Consider the following 18,531-nt stretch of genomic DNA (forward strand, 5'->3'; position numbering starts at 1 on the left):
ATTCATAGGCAAGTTGACCAGAGTTTTACCACTGCTACGCAAGTAGATGGTTTGTTTGGTGAATCAGTGGCTGCCAGTGGCTGTTGCTATGGCGGAGGGCACACATGGAAAAAATGGTTTCCATGGCGATCGTACAGATAAACATGCTGATGTGACCTGAATTATGATAGGGACTGTGACACAAGGAATCTACAAATTGGACAATAGGACCACATCAGTATTAATAAAAAATCATTTTGGAATAAAGCTCATGTTGGATATACAGGGGTATGGTTATGTACACTAATCCTGCACACCTGTATCTGATCTGGGTGGTGTCTTCATCTCTAGAGAATACATGCAAACTTGATCAGAACAATGGAAATGCCATGGAAACGTTTGGGGGAGAGATACCAAATCTCCTTTCCCCCCCAGCAAAATGTGCCTACATTTAGGTTATTTTTTATGTGTGTTTCACACTATCTTGAGGTAAAAATCTGAGTATAATGCTTTTCTGGATGTCAACCCCAATACATATTCATGTCATCGTCACCAATCAACCACATTACAGTTAAAAACTATTTTGACTACCACCACTGATTTCTGTATGCTAGCTACGCTACCAGCTTATACGAACAGGAGTTAGCATTTAGCAGTAATTTCTTCTAAACCTGAAAAGGGACAACTTCTAAATGTTATGCAGCGAAAACATCCAAATATATCCAAACTGGATGTTAGTAACCACATTGTGGGCCTGTTACAATACATAAATCATGACGGATTTAACGAATATCCACTTTGTTAGATCAGAGTTGTTGAATGTGTGCCAATCCGGCGTCCTTCTTCTATCCGCCATGGTCTGCATTTCATTGACCTCTTTACTGCATCTATAGCCAGAGGAATCTGACTCATCACCCTGCCAAGTCACAAGGCTAAAAAGAAGCAGACCAAACAATGCATAGCTTCCTTCCCCTGTGCCCTCTTCCTCATGTGTTTTCTGGGCATGTGTTGGGAGCTCGAAAGCAAAAACTCAGCTAACAATTGTAGGGAGAGAAAAAGGTTTTGTAATGTTACCTGTAATGTTACCCTGATGTTTGACTGTCTAGATACCTGTTAGTTAGGGGGGAACAATCTATGTATGTTTGCAAAAACCTCCTATAACCTCTTTTGCATGTTTTGGCATTAGCGTCAGGAGAACATTAATGTCAAACAGAACTTTCCCAGAAGGTAGTTACCATGTTCTCATAATATCCCATATTAATGTTCTATGCATTTTTCATGGGACGTGGCAAGAACATTAATGTGTCCAGTTTTCTGAGGGTTAGGAGAATATTTCATCGACATTACACCAAACATACACAGAACGTGTTTGCCATGCTCTCAGAATATAAGATATTAATGTTCTAGACACATTTCATGGGAATGTTGCTAGAACATTCTGAACATTCATGTGTCCAGTTATCTGAGGGTTATTGTTCGAGACATGTTTCTTTGGAACGTTGCAAGAACATTCCTCTGTCCAAGGACATAGGACATTCTGTCCCCTGGAGGAATTTGTCTAGTTCCCGGCTTGTTTCGGGGACGTCCCTAAAGGACGTTGCAATATGGTCCCAAAAAATCTGAATTTCTTTCATTACACATCACCCCTTGTTACTATTGCTAAGTCCATCATTGAACCGCTAATCCACTAATTTACAAATCTTTGCCTCTTGGCAAAATTAGGGACATCCACACATAGTGCTTTCAACCTACATATTTGACACAGAATTACATTGTGCATGTTTATTTATACAGTAATATTTATTTAACATGGCTCACTGGGGATTTGAACTCACAACCTCTTGGTTCACTGCATTTCCAATCTTCCTGCTACGCCAGCACGTCTGTGTCGATGATTGATTTCACTTCAAATTAAATCTCAGCCCTGTTATTTCTCAGAGTGTTTACAGAGTAACATTAAAACAGAGTAATGTGCCCCAGCATCACTAGACTTTACAGAAAACCCCAAATTTGCTGAAATAAGTCAATCAAATCAATGATGAGAGAATAGTGAGATGGTGGCGTAGCAGGAAGCTCGGAATGCTGTGAACCAAGAGATTATGCATTCAAATCTCAGGTGAGGACATGTTGTATAATAACCACTGTATAAATGAACATGCACAATGAAATCAAATATGTAAGTTGAAAATGTTTATGTGAAAAGCACTGTTTCTGTGTGAGGGTGTCCCTTGCCAACATACAAAGAGCTGTGAATGAATCAGTGGTTCACCAATCATACGCTGTACAACAGTAACAGGGGGGGGTGTATAAAGAAACATTTTGTAGAAGAACGTTTCATTAGGACCATCTGGAAACACCCTAAAAACATCTTTAGGATGTTTCCAGTTGGGAACCACACAAAAACCTCCAGGGGACCATGACAGAACTATGTTTTAAATGTCATTGTACACAGGAATGTTCCTGAAACGTCTCCATGAAATGTGTCTCGAACATTACATGTAATATTCTGAGAACATGGCAACCGTGTTCTGTGTATGTTTGGCGTGACGTTGATGGAATATTCTGCTAACCCCCCATGAAATGTGTCCAGAACATGAATATCGTATATTATGGCAACCATGTTCTGAGTATGTTTGGTGTGACGTTGATAGAATATTCTTCTAACCCTCAGAAAACTGGACACTGGAACAGTCTTGAAATGTTCCAAAGAAACATGTTTGAAACATTAATATTGCATATTCTGAGAACATGGTAACCAAGTTCTGTTTTACATTAAGGGAATGGTCTCCTGGAAACAGTCCTTGCACTGGAGCATTCCTATGAAAACGTTAGGTAACGACGTATTGAGACTCTTAAGGGAATGTTCTCTAAAGTTGTGGGAACATTTGTTGTTAGCTGGGAAGAGAGCAGGGGTTGAAAGAAGAGGATGAAAGACAAGAGGGAAATGAATTGACTGGTCTGAGAAATAGAAGACACTTTCAGTTTCCCCCGAGCACTATAAATACAACCTCAGTCAGTCATCAAATTATAGCCATCTGCATTGGCTGCTGCCCAGGACACTGCCCATGCACAATACAGCAGTGTTAGCTTGGGTGTGGCAGCTAAGGGGGATAAGAGCTGTCTTCAGATCAGTTCTAGAGCATTCCCAGAGGAGCTGTGATGACTCTCACATACTCAGACAGACATGTGAGACCAAACCTCTCAGCTGTTTTACAACCCAGGTCTTCTGTCTACTCTGGTAGAATGTTAACCATAACTCAAACTTAATGATGCTTTACCATGGATCAACAAGGCTAGTTTTCACCTAGGCTGTACGCTCCCTGAAGGCCATTTCTTTTCAGAGTTAGCACCACATATTTTACGAATGCTATCTAACTGGTCCTGAACTTCACCCGCAATTTGACAAAGGAAGTTCTCACATTTTTGTGAAATGAGCATCAGTCTTATTTTTGGGATATTGTCTTCTTTGTTCACAGAGTGACTCTCTAGGTTGTGGTCTAGGTTTGTGAATCATACAGAGGTGGAACACCTCTGCTCACTCTTTGAGTGGGCTGATGGTAGTGAAGGCTGTCAGCCAATAAAGGTTGAGAAATGCCTCGAAACAAAGCATGGTACATTAAAACCCCATGCAAACCCTTTAAAAATTGCCAATTTCTTTACACATGTATTCTATTCACAGCACTCTAGGGGAGGTAGTGAATTCCAGGTGCTCTGCTGAGACTAGGACCATTGTATCTCATTACAAAATGGTGCTTCTTCCCCACAGGCTGGAGCAGTGAGCTCAGCACAGACCAGAAAATCCCTAAGCAGAATTGTTTGGCATCACCCTCTACTTCAGTATTTTATCCCCTTTTCTCTGTGAACAATCCAGCTAAAGCTCCGGCTTAAGGACCATGAAGCTCATTGTGATTTGCTTTGTTAATTTAATTGACTTTTAGAGAACAGTTTATTTTTATTTTTCGTTCCAAGCCGCAGGCTCCTGTTCTATTAGCAGAAGTCTCATATTTGGAAGACCTTATTTGGACCATGTCCCCAGAGTTCTCTGAAGTGTAGCATATGCAGCTTGGACACAATCAGAAACGTATAGACATGGCTTCCTGACAATCTTCAGTATTTGCATATAGCCATAATATTTGTCTGCATTTAGGCTCCAGTCTCTTCGGAGGCACGGGTTCAAATCCCACCACTGCAACCAATAACAGATTTCTGCCTTAATTATAATGTTATTATGCTCATTTTAGAGGGAAGTAAACTCTCATTTGTGAACATTTTTATCGTTTTTTGCCACTTGTTTATTTTCACTTTGCCATGGTTTGTAAATATAGTACGTATAATATAGTAATCATCTGCTGTGTATGTTTGTACATGTGATAACAGTTACAATAATTGTATCGTTCAACATTGGGAGTTGCCTACATTGTGTATCCTTGGCAAGAGAGCAGAAGTGTGCTGTGTGCCACTAAAGGTCACTGTGTGCATTTGGCTCTGTACGGGGACAGTTAATTACAACTGTCTTTGTTCATGAAAAAGCAAGCTTTGCACCTTCAAATGTGCACAGTGTGATCACAAAGGCCCTGGGCGAGACGCTAAAAGTTGTGCCGACTGTCTTATTTTAGTTCTGTATACATGTGTTTGGGGGCTCTCTAATGCAGTATTTTGTTTTCCAGTGTTTGTTTCAGATCTGGTTGGAAAGGGATCATTTTCCAGGATGAGAAAGCGTGGGACAAACATACCCTGGTTGCGTTTGGCAGTAGGCCTAAGGCCGTTAATGTTGATAAAACACAGATACTGACTACCACTCAACCATCTAAACACACACACACACACACACACACATTGAATAAGTCTTGAAGACATATTTTTACCTTTTATAGTTACAATAATGAGTCAGAATAACTGCCCACATTGCACTTTATACAGCACAAAGTCTTGCAATTAGATCTGTCTCTTGTGGTGGCATTGCGCCATCCACTCTTGGCAAGAGTGCTCTGCTGCTGGCTTGCTGGGTGCTCTGTTAGTTTTTGAGGGACACTGTGACCTCTTTGGAATGTTCTGGGTGAGATGTAGCGATGTCTGTCTTTTCCTCCTGGTCCCCAAAACATCTGCATTGTCTGTCGTTCAGAACAGTGTCAGAGTTCCACTTCGATGAATTCCAGAAAGGCGCTCTGGCTTGACCTATAATCCCCAGAAGGCGAGTGTGCGGCTTGTGGAAAGCCCCCTTCTATGTCTCTTGGCTCTAGCTTTGGAAAACCCTGCCTTGGAAACAGGGCCTTGGAGGTCAAGCTATTGCTATTTAGGAGCACAAGCTATTGGGAAATAATTGGCTTCCTGAGTGGTTTACTGTTGGAGAGGGGCTCCGGAGAACGTGGTCCAAGGCAGATGGCTGAATTTGCATATAGCTGGAAAGGAGACAGCCAAAAAGCCTGGGAAACCCTACAGCCCAAAGTTGGCTCACAGAAACCCTCTCTAATGATAATGACTGATGTCTCAGTGAGAGAATCCTTTTGAAGTGATGAGGACACCTCTTCAGAGAGCAACAGCTGTACTAGGCCTGATAATGTTTTAGTTCCTCCAAAAATAGCTTTTTCAGGTTGGTCAGTACAGCAGAGATGCAATGGACCATGATACAGAGTTACAGCTGAACCATGATACAATGAAAGAAAGTAAAAAATTATGAAAGGTTAGAGCTGGGACGATAAACTGAAAATTACCAACACCGACATTGCATTCCTCTTACCAAAGCATTTTGCATAGGCCTACGTTGGTGATTTTGCTTCACATGTTGTATGTAGATTGTTCTAAAAACCATTATCTGCTCAACAGTAATAGCCTATACATTACGTTGATGCCTGCAATGATGGTATCTGCCTGTCCCTTTTTTGCTGTCGGCTACTGTGTGAGCAGACCACTCTCACTCCCCCTCCCCTACTATGCGCACAGAGGAGGGAGAGATGCATTCTGAGAAGCTCAAGCATATGACCATTGCTCAAAATGCAATTGCGGGACAAATACAGTTTTCAAAGCAACTACTGTTATTCCAGTTACAGAGAGGAGAATCACAGCTTTCTATGAGTATATACTGTATTGCTTAGCTACCAATATTGAGTTCATGACAACATTTTACAACCGGAGTAAGTTGTAGTATGGTTTTGATTCGCCCCTGGAGCAAGCAGAGTGCGCCATTTGCAGTGAATGGGCCTACATCAAGTAGCCTTGGAAAGTTTTTCTAGGACATTAGAATACATTTACTGATCGATTAATCAGTTAGTCTACATGGCTATATAGCAACAATATCATATTGTAATGACCACGATAGATTATAAATGAGAGAATGTCCACTACAGTTCTTGAATTGACGGTTTACTGACTTCAAACTCACAGGTTCAAACTCTCTGGCTGTAGCCTACGCCATATAAATCAGACAATCACAGCTACTCAACTTACTGTCGGGACAAGAAGAAGAGAGAGAACAATGACAGCATGGCATATAACGGACGTCTCAACTAACCTGAATTCAATGTGAAATCACCCAAAAATGTCACCAAGTCATTGGATTTAGGTTCATTGATTCAATCAGTTTTTGCCCAGTAGGAGGCTACCATCTCAGTTGTCTTACTTTGCACTGGAACAAAATGTTTAGAGCCCTGTCGCTAATGTAAAGTAACTGTCCATTAAAAAAAACTAAAAAATATATTTGTTGTTATCCAGCAAACTAGTTACATTTACCACCATATGACTTATTGTCCATATCGCCCAGCTCTATGAAAGGGTATCAAGCTAATTTTCTGTTGATATCCTTATGCCATTTGGTATCAAGAATCCCCACCACACCTTTGTCGATAAAATTGGCCACTATATGAATTAATGAGTGACTGTATACTTAACAAAAATACATCTAACCATATTTATTGACTGTTCAAAGAAAACTGTATGTCAGAATTTTTCTTTTCTTTCACGCTCCTCATTTTTGTCTCTCCAGCATCCTACTTTGGGGACAGTTTCTGCAAGATAACTTCGATCCAAGATGTCTCCTCCTTTCACCTGTCGCTGCAGTTCAAGACCAGCCGACGAAGTGGACTCCTCCTCCTGGCTGCAGGGATGCAGGACTACCTATTTCTGGAACTCCAAAATGGGAAATTACAGGTTAATATCAACACCTGTCTTGTCGGAAAGGATTCTATTTACAATGTACTATCAGACCGCCTTAACCCAAGGCAACCTAGCAAGCTGTTGCAAAGTGTATTTTACACAGGTTCATGGTGTTATTAAACCACCCAGAAATGTACAAGGCATGGTTATTTAGATGGATGACTGATTGTGAATCCTAGATGGCAAACATGTTTTGTCAGCTGGTTCACAATATTTCAGTTTATAGTTCTATCCAGGATTGGAATTGGAAAAAGTCACTCTGGGGACTGACCATGTCAAATCCTAGAAATTCAAATTAAACACAGATTTACAAAAATTATTTCACTTTGGGGACTCGGTTCCTACGCATTCCCCCGCCCCCCAATTCCACTTCTGGTTCTATCCTGTGGAGATGAGGCACTAAAAGTATTAGAAAAAGGACACCTGTCTTAAAACTTCCTATAAATGTCCAATATTGTAATTGAAAGACTGACAACAGCATCTGTGATGTCACTTCCCTCTTTCCAAACCAAACATGTACTTCAACCTAATACACTTAAAGATTATAACAGAAGTGAAAGCAGGCTGGTGGTGTGTGCTCATTAAAGAAGCATGTATGTGACAGTTTCAATTAGATGGTACTCTGAAATCATTCTACATTGCTTTACTGGTTGACACTTTAAAATGGGATTCCTGACATTTTAATTCCATAATGAATGTCTTGGCAGAGTCTGTGAGGAGTTGAATTCGCATCACATAAACAATCCCTAAATTGTGTACAATAAACAAGGCTTATTGTTTTTAGAGTTATTGTGCGTTTGCTATTAATAACGTTTGAATATGATAGAATCACAAGAAAGCTATGATGCGGCTCACACAATTCTTAAAATGCTTACCCCGTTCTCCTCTGATCCATAAGAAGCAGTTTGTAAGGACAAGATAGGTGAAAGAGAGATGCCCCCAAAAAGACAATTACAAGTTTATGCTAGATTGATTCCTCTTTGATATCATCTTTCAAATCCTTTTAGATAATCGTTCATGGAAAGAAAGGCTATGAGGAAGGAATCCTTTCAATATAATGACAGTCCAAAAAACATACAATTATTGAGCTTCATAAAATAGCAATGACACTTCTCTTCTCCCTTTTTTCACATAGGTGCGAATGAACCTTGGGGCCGGTGAGATGGTGCTATCATCATCTCTGGGGCTGCAACTGAACAACCTCCTGGAGCACAAGGTGTCTATCACGATGCAGGAGGCCAAACTGACCATGCTGATCGATGATCTCTTTTCCACTTTCATCTCTGTGCCTGAAACCCAGGAGGACCTCAACATTGACATGGGGGTTTACATGGGGGGAACCGGAGACTTAGACGCCCCATATCTCAGCAATGCCATACCTCCATTCCGTGGCTGCATGACCAATGTCAAGTTGGAGTCCCATCAGTTTGATATTCTCGACTCCGAGCCCATTGACTGCCATGATACAAAGGAGTCCTGTAGCAGTGAGTTTGAGGTTGGTGATGGAGAGGCGACCAGCTTTATCAGCCCAGACTCATTTGTGTCCTTCCCTACTTGGAGCGGGGCTAGTGGTAGTGAAAGGACCTTGGAGTTTCTCATGAAGACCACAATCGAGGATGCCCTACTCACCTTCCACCCTGGACGAGAGTCAGACTTTATAGCTGTTGGCGTTGTGGGCGGTTACCTAAAAGGTGTGGTGGACTTTGGGAGTGGGATTGTGGTACTGGACAACCCCAGAGTACAACTAGATGATGATCAGTGGCATAGGATCAGAGTCACTGTAGATGCGAGTGTGTTTGAGGTTAACGTGGACAGCCAGCCTGCCTCTCTCTCTCTAAGGGGCTCAGAGCGATTGGATCTAGTTGGCAATCTGTATATGGGGGGGATCCAGGGCAAGATGAAGGATGTGTTTCGTGATAGTAGCTTGTCTCGTATGGAGGAGGTAATAACATCTGAGTCTTTTATTGGATGCATGGGAGAAATCAAAGTGAACCAGAAGGAGAGAAGCCTGCAGGATGCGTTGGTCACCAAAGACGTCCATGTGAAATGCGAGGGAGAGGACTATGACTACTCAAGTTACTATGATTTTGAGGCAACCACAACTACGGCTCCTGTTCGGATCCGATATGTCGACGCTGACCCTAATGAAACACATTGCTACCCAACTGACGACACACCAGAGGCCTTCCGGAACATTACAAAACTTATTGAAGTCAACCCTTTGCTTGTGCCCGAGGGTGGGGAAGCTTTTCTCGATATTAACAACCTTAGCCCTACATTTAACCTAAACACTGTGGGAATCCGCCAATCCCAGATAATTTTCACTCTACAAAATGACCCTTGGTACGGACTCGTAGATATGAACATCAATACCAGACGTACCAAAAAGTTTACACTCCTGGACGTGGTCAACAAGAAAATCAAGTATCTCCACGACGGCAATGAAAAGTATGGCGATCAGATCCAATTGGAGGTGTTTGCCCATAGTAACAGTTACCTTCCAGGATGTCTTAAAAATCCCCACCAGTACATTCTCCCAGTGGAGATCATACCTGTCAATGACACACCACAACTAAGCGGAGGAAACATTTCCATCACAGAAAACGGTCGCACTCGCTTAAATCCCAACCTTATCAAGATTGTGGATTCGGACACTCGCTGTGAGGAATTGATTGTCACCGTGACCTCAGAACCTCCCAGAGGGGTTGGCTACTTAGAAAATGCCCAGCAACCAGGAAAAAGTATCAAAGAGTTCACATGCAGGCAGTTGAAAGACGGCAATATATATTTTGTCCACAGAACTGGGAGCGGTGGGATAACTCTACAGGTATCTGACGGACAATCCATAAGTCATTCGACCACTTTTAAACTGTCCATTACACAGCCCCAAATGAGCCTTGTGACCAATACTGGCCTTCTGTTGTCTCAGGGAAGCAATTCTTCCATTGGGATCCAGAACCTGGCCGTCATTGCCACCCCTCGTAATGGAGATATTGTGTTTAATGTCACTCAGGCTCTGAGATATGGTGAATTGCATGTTCTCACTCGCAATGGTTTGCCCAAACAGGTGACATCTTTTCACCAGTCAGATTTGGAGCAAGATCGCTTGAGATATGTTAGCACAGTTTCAAGTGACCTGGAGGACGTTGTGTCAGATCATTTTCAATTTGATGTCCATCTTGGACAGTTTTCCCTATGGAACAATACTTTTTTGATCAAGATCACACCCTCCCAGGTTAAAATGGCCCAAGTAGTTCCCCTTGAGATTGAAGGCAAGGTAGAGCAAAAGGCAATAAAACACACTGATCTTGAAGCAGAAGTGAAGGGAAAAAGTGTAGCCCCAGAAACTATAAGATACATCCTTCTGAAGGCCCCCACACTGGGTACTCTTCAAATGATTGGCAGGAAGCTAGTTGAGGGAGACAGTTTCACCCAACAGGACCTCTGGAATGCCCAGGTCAGCTATAGAGTCCAGGTGCAAAGGGCGGTGGCTAATGAGGACCAGTTCCAGTTCAGAGTCTTTGCAGAGAATCAGTACTCCCCTATGTATACCTACCCAATCAAGATCCAGGCTGATTCAGATGCCCCTGTTTTGACTAATGAGAGACTCATTGTCTTGGAGGGCGGGGAGAATATTCTGAACAAAGACTATCTATGGGTTCAGACATCCATCTCGACAAACTTTGTTTACAGGGTGACGCAAGACCCCAAGTATGGCCGTCTCATCAGGGAGTCCCCATCTGGACAGCCCAGGTTCGACGGGGCTATTAGAATGTTCAGCAATGAGGATCTGAATCTAGATAGGCTGATTTACCAACATGATGGCTCAGAGTCTAGCGATGATGAGTTCTCTTTCCTGGTATTCGAGCAAGCAGCAGGAAGTGAAAACATCAGAATCGATGGTCAAGAGTCTATGAGCAGCATGTTTAGAATATCTATTCAGTCCAAGAACGACCACGTGCCTCTTAGAGTGGTTGATAAAACCTTCAACGTGGTGCGAAACGGACAACGTTTGCTGACCACAGAAGATATCCTCTTCAGGGACAATGACTCAGGGTTCAATGATACCCAGTTGGTCTTTGTTCGCACAGGCATTCTCTCAGGAAATATTGTCTCCCCATCAGACCCCTCGCAGCCCCTCTTTCGTTTCACTCAAGCAGACGTCAAAGACCAGAATGTTCTATTTGTGCACCATGGAGCAGACCGTGAGCGCTTCCAGCTCCAGGTTTCTGATGGCCTGCATAAGACCACAGCCCTGCTGCAGATCCAGGCTGGTGAGGCCTACCTCCGTGTGGTGAACAACACTATGGTTGTTATGGACCATGGAAGCACAAAGACACTCAACACCAGTCTGTTGAGTGCAGAGTCCAACATGGACATTAGAGACGCCAGTGAAATTAGGTACCAAGTGACATCACCCCCTAGTGATGGGAAGATCATCGTGAGTGGGATTGAGGCCTCTTGGTTCACACAGGAGGATCTGAAAAAGGGTGTGGTGTCCTACGAGCATAACGACCAGAGTCTGAGCTCCAAGGACTCGTTTGGCTTCACTGTGGAAGCGAAAGGAGTTTCTGAGGAGGGTACATTCAGAATAAAGATCTTCAAGCAAGGCTATCTGTCTGAGCCTGTGGTCATCACCAATGAGGTCATCATCTCCTATGAGGGAGAGCACACTGTGATCAACCAAGATCATCTTAAGGTATGTTTACACTTTATGGCTGCACGATCTGGATAAAATATCTAATTGCGATTTTTTTTTTTTTGGGGGGGGATATTGCAATTATGAATAGCGACAGACTTAGTTAACACAAGAGTCAGGGTAGAGAACATTACTTCTAAAATGAGATCATATGAATGACTACATACTATGCTAACTGAATACAAAATCAAATGAAACAAATATGTTCTAACATTGTTATAGGCTACATATGATACTAGATAGTATACTTACACCAACATATTAACAAACATTTTTACCATGATCATCAAAATATAGTGTGCATTTATTAATAAATTAGTGAAAAACATTGAGTTCCTATTTTACCATTATAAGTTCCTAAATAACCTAAGTTAATTATTTATTCAGGCAGCCATAACCTGCAGATGGAATAGGAAACTTATGATTGTGCAATTATGTATAAGTAGCCTCAATAATTATTATAATTGAAATTGTAAGCCTTAAAAACATGTAACGTGTAGCCTACCAATTGCAAGGTGCAGCCTGTGTCCAAAACATTGGAGTCTGGTCTAGTTATTCAACTTGTCTCTTAATTTTGTTATACAGTGTTGGGATGACAACTAGGGAGAAATATGTGCGAGATGGAATCTTGTATCTCCTTTCCAGCTTGTTTATCATCTTCTTGAAGCGGTCTTTGCTGACTGTGTAAGTAGGAACCATGCCTTTGGCTATGTGTTAGCCTCTGTGATATCTATGTCTGCGCAGGGTGTTTTTTTGGGCGTTACACTTGAAAACCCATCAATGCCTGTTGAAAGTAGGTGGATGGTTGTGGCTTAGTTGCTTTGCTGCTTTTGGGCACTTTTTTTGTACAATACAATTGTTGTAAAGTAGGGGATGGTTATTCTTCAAATGATTTAATACATTTGTTGTGATGCCTAGTGTTGTTCCCATAACTCTGAGGCATTTTTTGCACAACACTTGCATTGGGTTGACATCGGTTTGCCTGTAGCCAAAATACTGCCATACTACTGAAGATGTGCCTTCTTTGGCACCAAATCAACATTCTCATTAGCACTAGCAGCACTCATGTTTCGAACACTCACTGATGTAAAGCCACAGAGTTCCTTACTGTACTGTCTTTGGTAAAGACCTTTCTCCCCTCACCAGCACCTAACTGCGCAATGCATGTGATTGACCAGCAGGTGCATACCATGCACAGAGTAAGAGAGGCCGCTTGTGATTGGTCAGTATGCTCTGCGCATGTAGAGTGAACAAACAGTCTAGTGCATCTCATTGGAAGAGGTACCATAATCTAGTTTTTGTTGTATCAACAGTGTCAAAAAAAGGACAAAATTGTAGCCTCTTGCGATACGAATATTGCACATGTCAATATCGCAATTTCGATCTGAATTAGATTAATTGTGCAGCCCGAGTACACTTGTACAGTTGTTGTTCATTCATTCATCCTGTTCATTGGATAATTCTTCAATTCATTCATAGTGTTTATAAATTCACTTTTAGTCTCTATGGAGCAGACTCAGTTTCACATGACATACAGTAATCACACAAACGTGGTGTAAATGTGATGTGTAACCCCAGTCCCTGATGTAAATTAGGAATACTGTGCCTTCGCTTCGGAAATATTCAGACCCCTTGACTTTTTCCACATTTTGTTACGTTACAGCCTTATTCTAAAATTGATTTTAAGAATTTTTTCCTAATTTATTAAGCATTCAAAACTGTAATATCACATTTACATAAGTATTCAGACACTTTACTCAGTACTTTGTTGAAGCACTTTTGGCAGCGATTACAACATCGAGTCTTCTTGGGTATCACGCAACAAGCTTGTCACACCTGTATTTGGGGAGTTAGCCATACTCCCAAGTACTTGTATGAGGTGACTACCTCAAGCTCTAAACCCTCAGAGGTAGTAATCACACCTGTGGGGAGAGGGGCATTCTTCTTACCAAACCACATGACCTTTGTTTTGGAGGTGTTCAGCACAAGGTTACGGGTAGAGAAAGCGTGTTGGACACTAAGAAAGCTTTGTTGTGGAGCATTTAACACAAAATTCGGGGACGGGCCAGCTGAGTAGAAGACTGTAGCATCTGCATATAAATGGATGAAAGAGCTTCCTACTGCCTGAGCAATGTTGTTGATGTAAATTGAGAAGAGTGTGTGGCCTAGGTTTGAGCCTTGGGGTACTCCCTTGGTGACAGGCAGTGGCTGAGACATCAGCTTTTCTGACTTTTTACACTGCACTCTTTGAGAGAGGTAGTTAGCAAACCAGGCCAAAGACCCCTCAAAGACACCAATACTCCTTAGCTGGCCCACAAGAATGGAATGGTCTACCCTATCAAAATCTTTGGCCAAGTCAATAAAAATAGCAGCACAGCATTGCTTAGAGTCAAGGGCGATGGTGACATTATTGAGGACCTTTAAGGTTGCAGTGACACATCCATAACCTGAGCGGAAACCAGATTGCATACCAAAGGGAATACTATAGATATCAAGAAAGCCAGTCAGTTAATTATTGACGTGTTTTTCCAACACTTTTGATAACCAGGGCAAAATAGAAATAGGCCTGTAACAGTTAGGATCAGCTTGATCTCTCCCTTTAAATAAAGGACGAACCATGGCTGCCTTCCAAGATATGGGAACTTCCCCAGAAAGGAGAGACAGATTAAAAAGGTCGAAGATAGGCTTGGCAATGATAGGTGCATCAACCTTAAAGAAGAAATGGTCTAAACCATCTGACCCAGATGGTTTTTGGGGTCAAGTTTCAGGAGCTCCTTTAGCACCTCGGACTCAGTGACTGCCTGCAGGGAGAAACTTTGTAGCGGGCAGGGGAAAAAGAGGGAGAGGCATCAGGGATAGTCGGATTTGAAGGGGTGGGAGATGAGGAAATGTTGGATGGGCAAGGAGGCATGGCTGAGTCAAATAGGAATCCTGACCTGTTATGGATGATGCGAATTTTCGCAGCTTTTTGTTAAAAATCGCGCAACATTTCAAAGTCCTGCTACTCATGCCAGGAATATAGTATATGCATATGATAAGTATGTGTGGATAGAAAACACGGGTCTGTGGCTATAACAGAACGTGTTTAGGAGTAAAAATCCCTGGTAAAACTGTTTACCAAAAACAAAACAAAAATATTCGTCCGCCATTCAATGTATTGTTAAAGGCGACCTAAAATAAATGAGGACCCCCTGTAAACGCTTACAGCTTCCACACGATGTCGCCATTGCTGTCATTTTCTGATTTATTTATCCTTGGTTACAACACGAATAAGCCCCTCCTTTCTTGAGGCGCACCACAGTATGTTGTGAAACTGAAAAAATGGACGATGATTTCCAGACTTGCTGCTATCGAATACAGATTGCCCCGTGATCAATTTGATACGTTTATTAATACCTAAAGTTGGTTTAGAAAAGTCGTTTGAAGTGATTTGTAAAAGTTTATAGGCGACTTTTGTAATTTTAAAAAGTGACGTTGCGTCTTGTAAATGGACTTTTTGCAGCATCAGACTGGCCTTCAGCAAATGACATTATGGGTATACAATGACGGATTTAAATCGGGAAAAAGACCCAATTGTGATGTTTATGGGACATATAGGAGTGCCAACAAAGAAGCTCGTCCAAGGTAATGAATGTTTTATATTTTATTTCTGCGTTTTGGGTAGCGCCGGCTACCGCAAAATCTGTTGTTTACGTGTCGTGCTGGTATTTTGGGGGGGTGCATGCTATCAGATAATAGCTTCTCATGCTTTCGCCAAAAAGCATTTTACAAATCTGACTTGGTGGCTAGATTCACAACGAGTGTAGCTTTAATTCAGTACCTTGCATGTGTATTTTTATGAAAGTTTGAGATTTATCGAGTACTATACTCAAGTACTATAGGTGGCGCTCTGAAATTTCCGCTGAGCCGTCCCTGTGCAGGGACCACCTCCATAAGAAGTTAATGAAGTGGTGATTAAAGAGCTCAGCCATGGGCTTCTTGTCAGTAACAACCACATCATCAACTTTAAGGGACATGGGAGGCTGTGAGGAGTGTTTAATCTCCAAGTCTTTAAAGTAACTAACTTTGTCCTTCCGGATAGCTTGAGTGCACTTATTTCTCATTTGCCTGAACGAGAGCCAGTCAGCCTGAGTATGCCTGTGCCGAGCCTTTCGCAAAATGCAATTCTTGAGGTGGAGTAACTACAATATCACGGTCAACCCAGGTGCTGAACCTGTTTTTAATTATAATTGTCTTAATGCGGGCGTGTTTGTTAACAATACCACTGAAAGTATCAAAAAAGAAGGTCCAAGTGTCTTCGACAGAAGGGATCAGGTTGATTCTATACCATTTTACAGAGGCCAGTTCATGAAGGAAGGCTTGCTCATTGAAGTATTTTAGCAGGCGTCTATGATAAATCAGGACAGGTCCTTTCACTGAACAGCCACTATGAACACAGGCTGTAAAACAGTGATCACTAAGGTCATTACAGAAAACACCTGACTGATACCTATCAGGATTATTTGTGTGGATAACATCAAGAACAGTAGCCTTTTCTGGGTATTTGGAGTCATACGTTGTGGGATTGGTAATAACCTGAGAAAGATTTAGGCAGTCCCATTGCTTTAGGACTTGGTCAGGTGGTTTAAGCATGTCCCAGTTTAGTTCAGCTAGCAGGACTAATTCAGATTTAGTGTAAAGGGTCAGGATAGAGCTTAGGGCAGGTAGGGTACAGGCCGGTGCTCATGGAGAACGATAGCACCCAGCAACAGTCAACAAAGAGCTATTTGAAAGTTTAATACTTAAAACCAGTGTTGGGTTCTAATTCTCTAAGTAAAACACTCAACGGACATGATGAAAGCTTAACCAAGTTTAATTCTTCCCAGAGGGTCAATACAGCTGCATTCAGACAAAACATTTTTCAACCACCACAAGTATATATACACTCCAATTTAGGCACTCCTCCTTCACTCCAATCCTTACATCTTTTATGGTTTGACAGGAAGACAAAGTGATAAGGGAGAAACAATGGTGTATTACCCTAAGGGGATCTGACCTGACCTCAACCCCCTTGATGCCTAATCCAAAGATCTCCACCCGTATCCCCTATAGCAATCCAGTGACTTCCTCCCGTCCACCCAACACATTCCAAAGCCATCTGGCTCCTACAGATAACCATTAACTTCTGATGTAAAAACCAGTCTCTATCACTCTTAGATACCACTTCTGAGTATACAATGTTCCAAGTTTATCCCAGAATCTAACACCAGCAAATCAAATTGTTTAGGGATGGACTTGGTGGAGACAACCGAGCACTGAAGGTGATCCTTGGTAAAGATTGCCACTCCCTCACCTTTGGAAGATCTGTCTTGCCGAAAAAGGTTATAACCAGAAAGGTTAACATCAGTATTCAAAACACTCTTCCTTAACCACGTCTCAGTAATGACCAACACATCTGGATTGGAGCTGTGAACCCACACTTCCAATTGATCTATTTTAGGTAATAAGCTTCTAGTGGTGTTAACGTGCAGAAAAACCAGGCTTTTACGAGAGCAGAAAACAGTGAAGCAGATATCGGAGCACAAGTCAGAATTGGGGCTAGCAACAGTAGATGGGCCAGGGTGTACATGCACATTTCCAGATATCATCAACAGTAATACAATCAAGGCACCGCATAGGACAGGGAGAGCTCTGCAGTGCTGATTTATGACATCTGAATGTGCATCAGATGGCAACAAGATCATATTGTACAGCAATTTCATGAGGCAATATGAATACAAAGCCGGCGAGAGGTGATTAGAATAGGATGGGAGGTCAAAAGTCTGTGTAACCAATAGAGATTCAGAGTCCCGAGTGTGGGAACAAACAAAGTCTGTTCCACGGTTGGGGAAAGAAAGTTCGTAGTCAACAAAGCATGCAGGAGTCATGAGGCAAATAGCAAAATAGTAAAATGCAGAAGAAAAATATAAAATATATAACGACTTGGGGATTAACCATTGTAAGTTCAGAGTCACTTGCCCCAACAGTGCCTGTGTGCTGGAGGCGAGCAAAAGCTCGGGAGAGAGGTTTAGGGGTGTGTGGTGGGGGTGGGGGTACCTGTACCAGACAGGGGAAGACAACCAGGGCAGACGGTGAACAGATCGCCAGGTGGAATCTAAGTAGCAGTGCAGCAGGCAACGGGAGGAGGTGTCACACGCACTTGGGAGAAGCTTTTTCTTCTGGAGGCAGATTTATAATATATTTCCAAAAATGTCTAAAAATCTGTTTTTGCTTTGCCATATGGGGTATTGTGTGTAGATTGCTGAGGAATTGTTTTTATTTAATACATTTTAGAATAAGGCTGTAACGTAACAAAATGTGGAAAAAGTCAAGGGGTCTGATTACTTTCCGAATGCGCTTTTAATCTTGTTTATGTACTTAATTATAGTCTATTTAGTGTGGAAAACACTCACTAAGTACACCCTAAGGATATATCTGGAATCGTGTTGTTTCGAAGATGAACACGAGTGCACTTCATCTTGAGAGCCTATTGATGAAGTTACATTTTTTTCAATGCATATTGCATTCCTGTTTTCACCTCGAATTGTGAAGTAATAAGAAACCTATTGAAAATTGTGCTTGATATTTGAAGTTTAATTTCTCAGAGGACCTTGTTCTGTTATTTTCTCAGTATTGACTTAAGAAGGACCAAGATGTACAGACATTGAAACAATTATTGAGAAATG

The 18,531-nt window shown here is 41.9% G+C and overlaps 1 protein-coding gene across 1 annotated transcript in view; it reads left to right on the forward strand.

The window, feature by feature from the left end:
* Window positions 1–18,531, forward strand: part of cspg4 (chondroitin sulfate proteoglycan 4) — a 118,885-nt gene that overhangs the window by 65,750 nt on the left and 34,604 nt on the right. Inside the window, exons 2-3 of the mRNA XM_021564725.3 lie at window positions 6,959–7,122; window positions 8,264–11,827. Of these exons, the coding sequence (XP_021420400.3) occupies window positions 6,959–7,122; window positions 8,264–11,827 (3,728 nt within the window). The remainder of the gene's footprint in view (window positions 1–6,958; window positions 7,123–8,263; window positions 11,828–18,531) is intronic.

Source organism: Oncorhynchus mykiss, chromosome 2, assembly GCF_057628025.1.
Source record: "Oncorhynchus mykiss isolate SJ-2025 chromosome 2, ASM5762802v1, whole genome shotgun sequence".
In the NCBI taxonomy this organism is placed as follows: domain Eukaryota; kingdom Metazoa; phylum Chordata; class Actinopteri; order Salmoniformes; family Salmonidae; genus Oncorhynchus; species Oncorhynchus mykiss.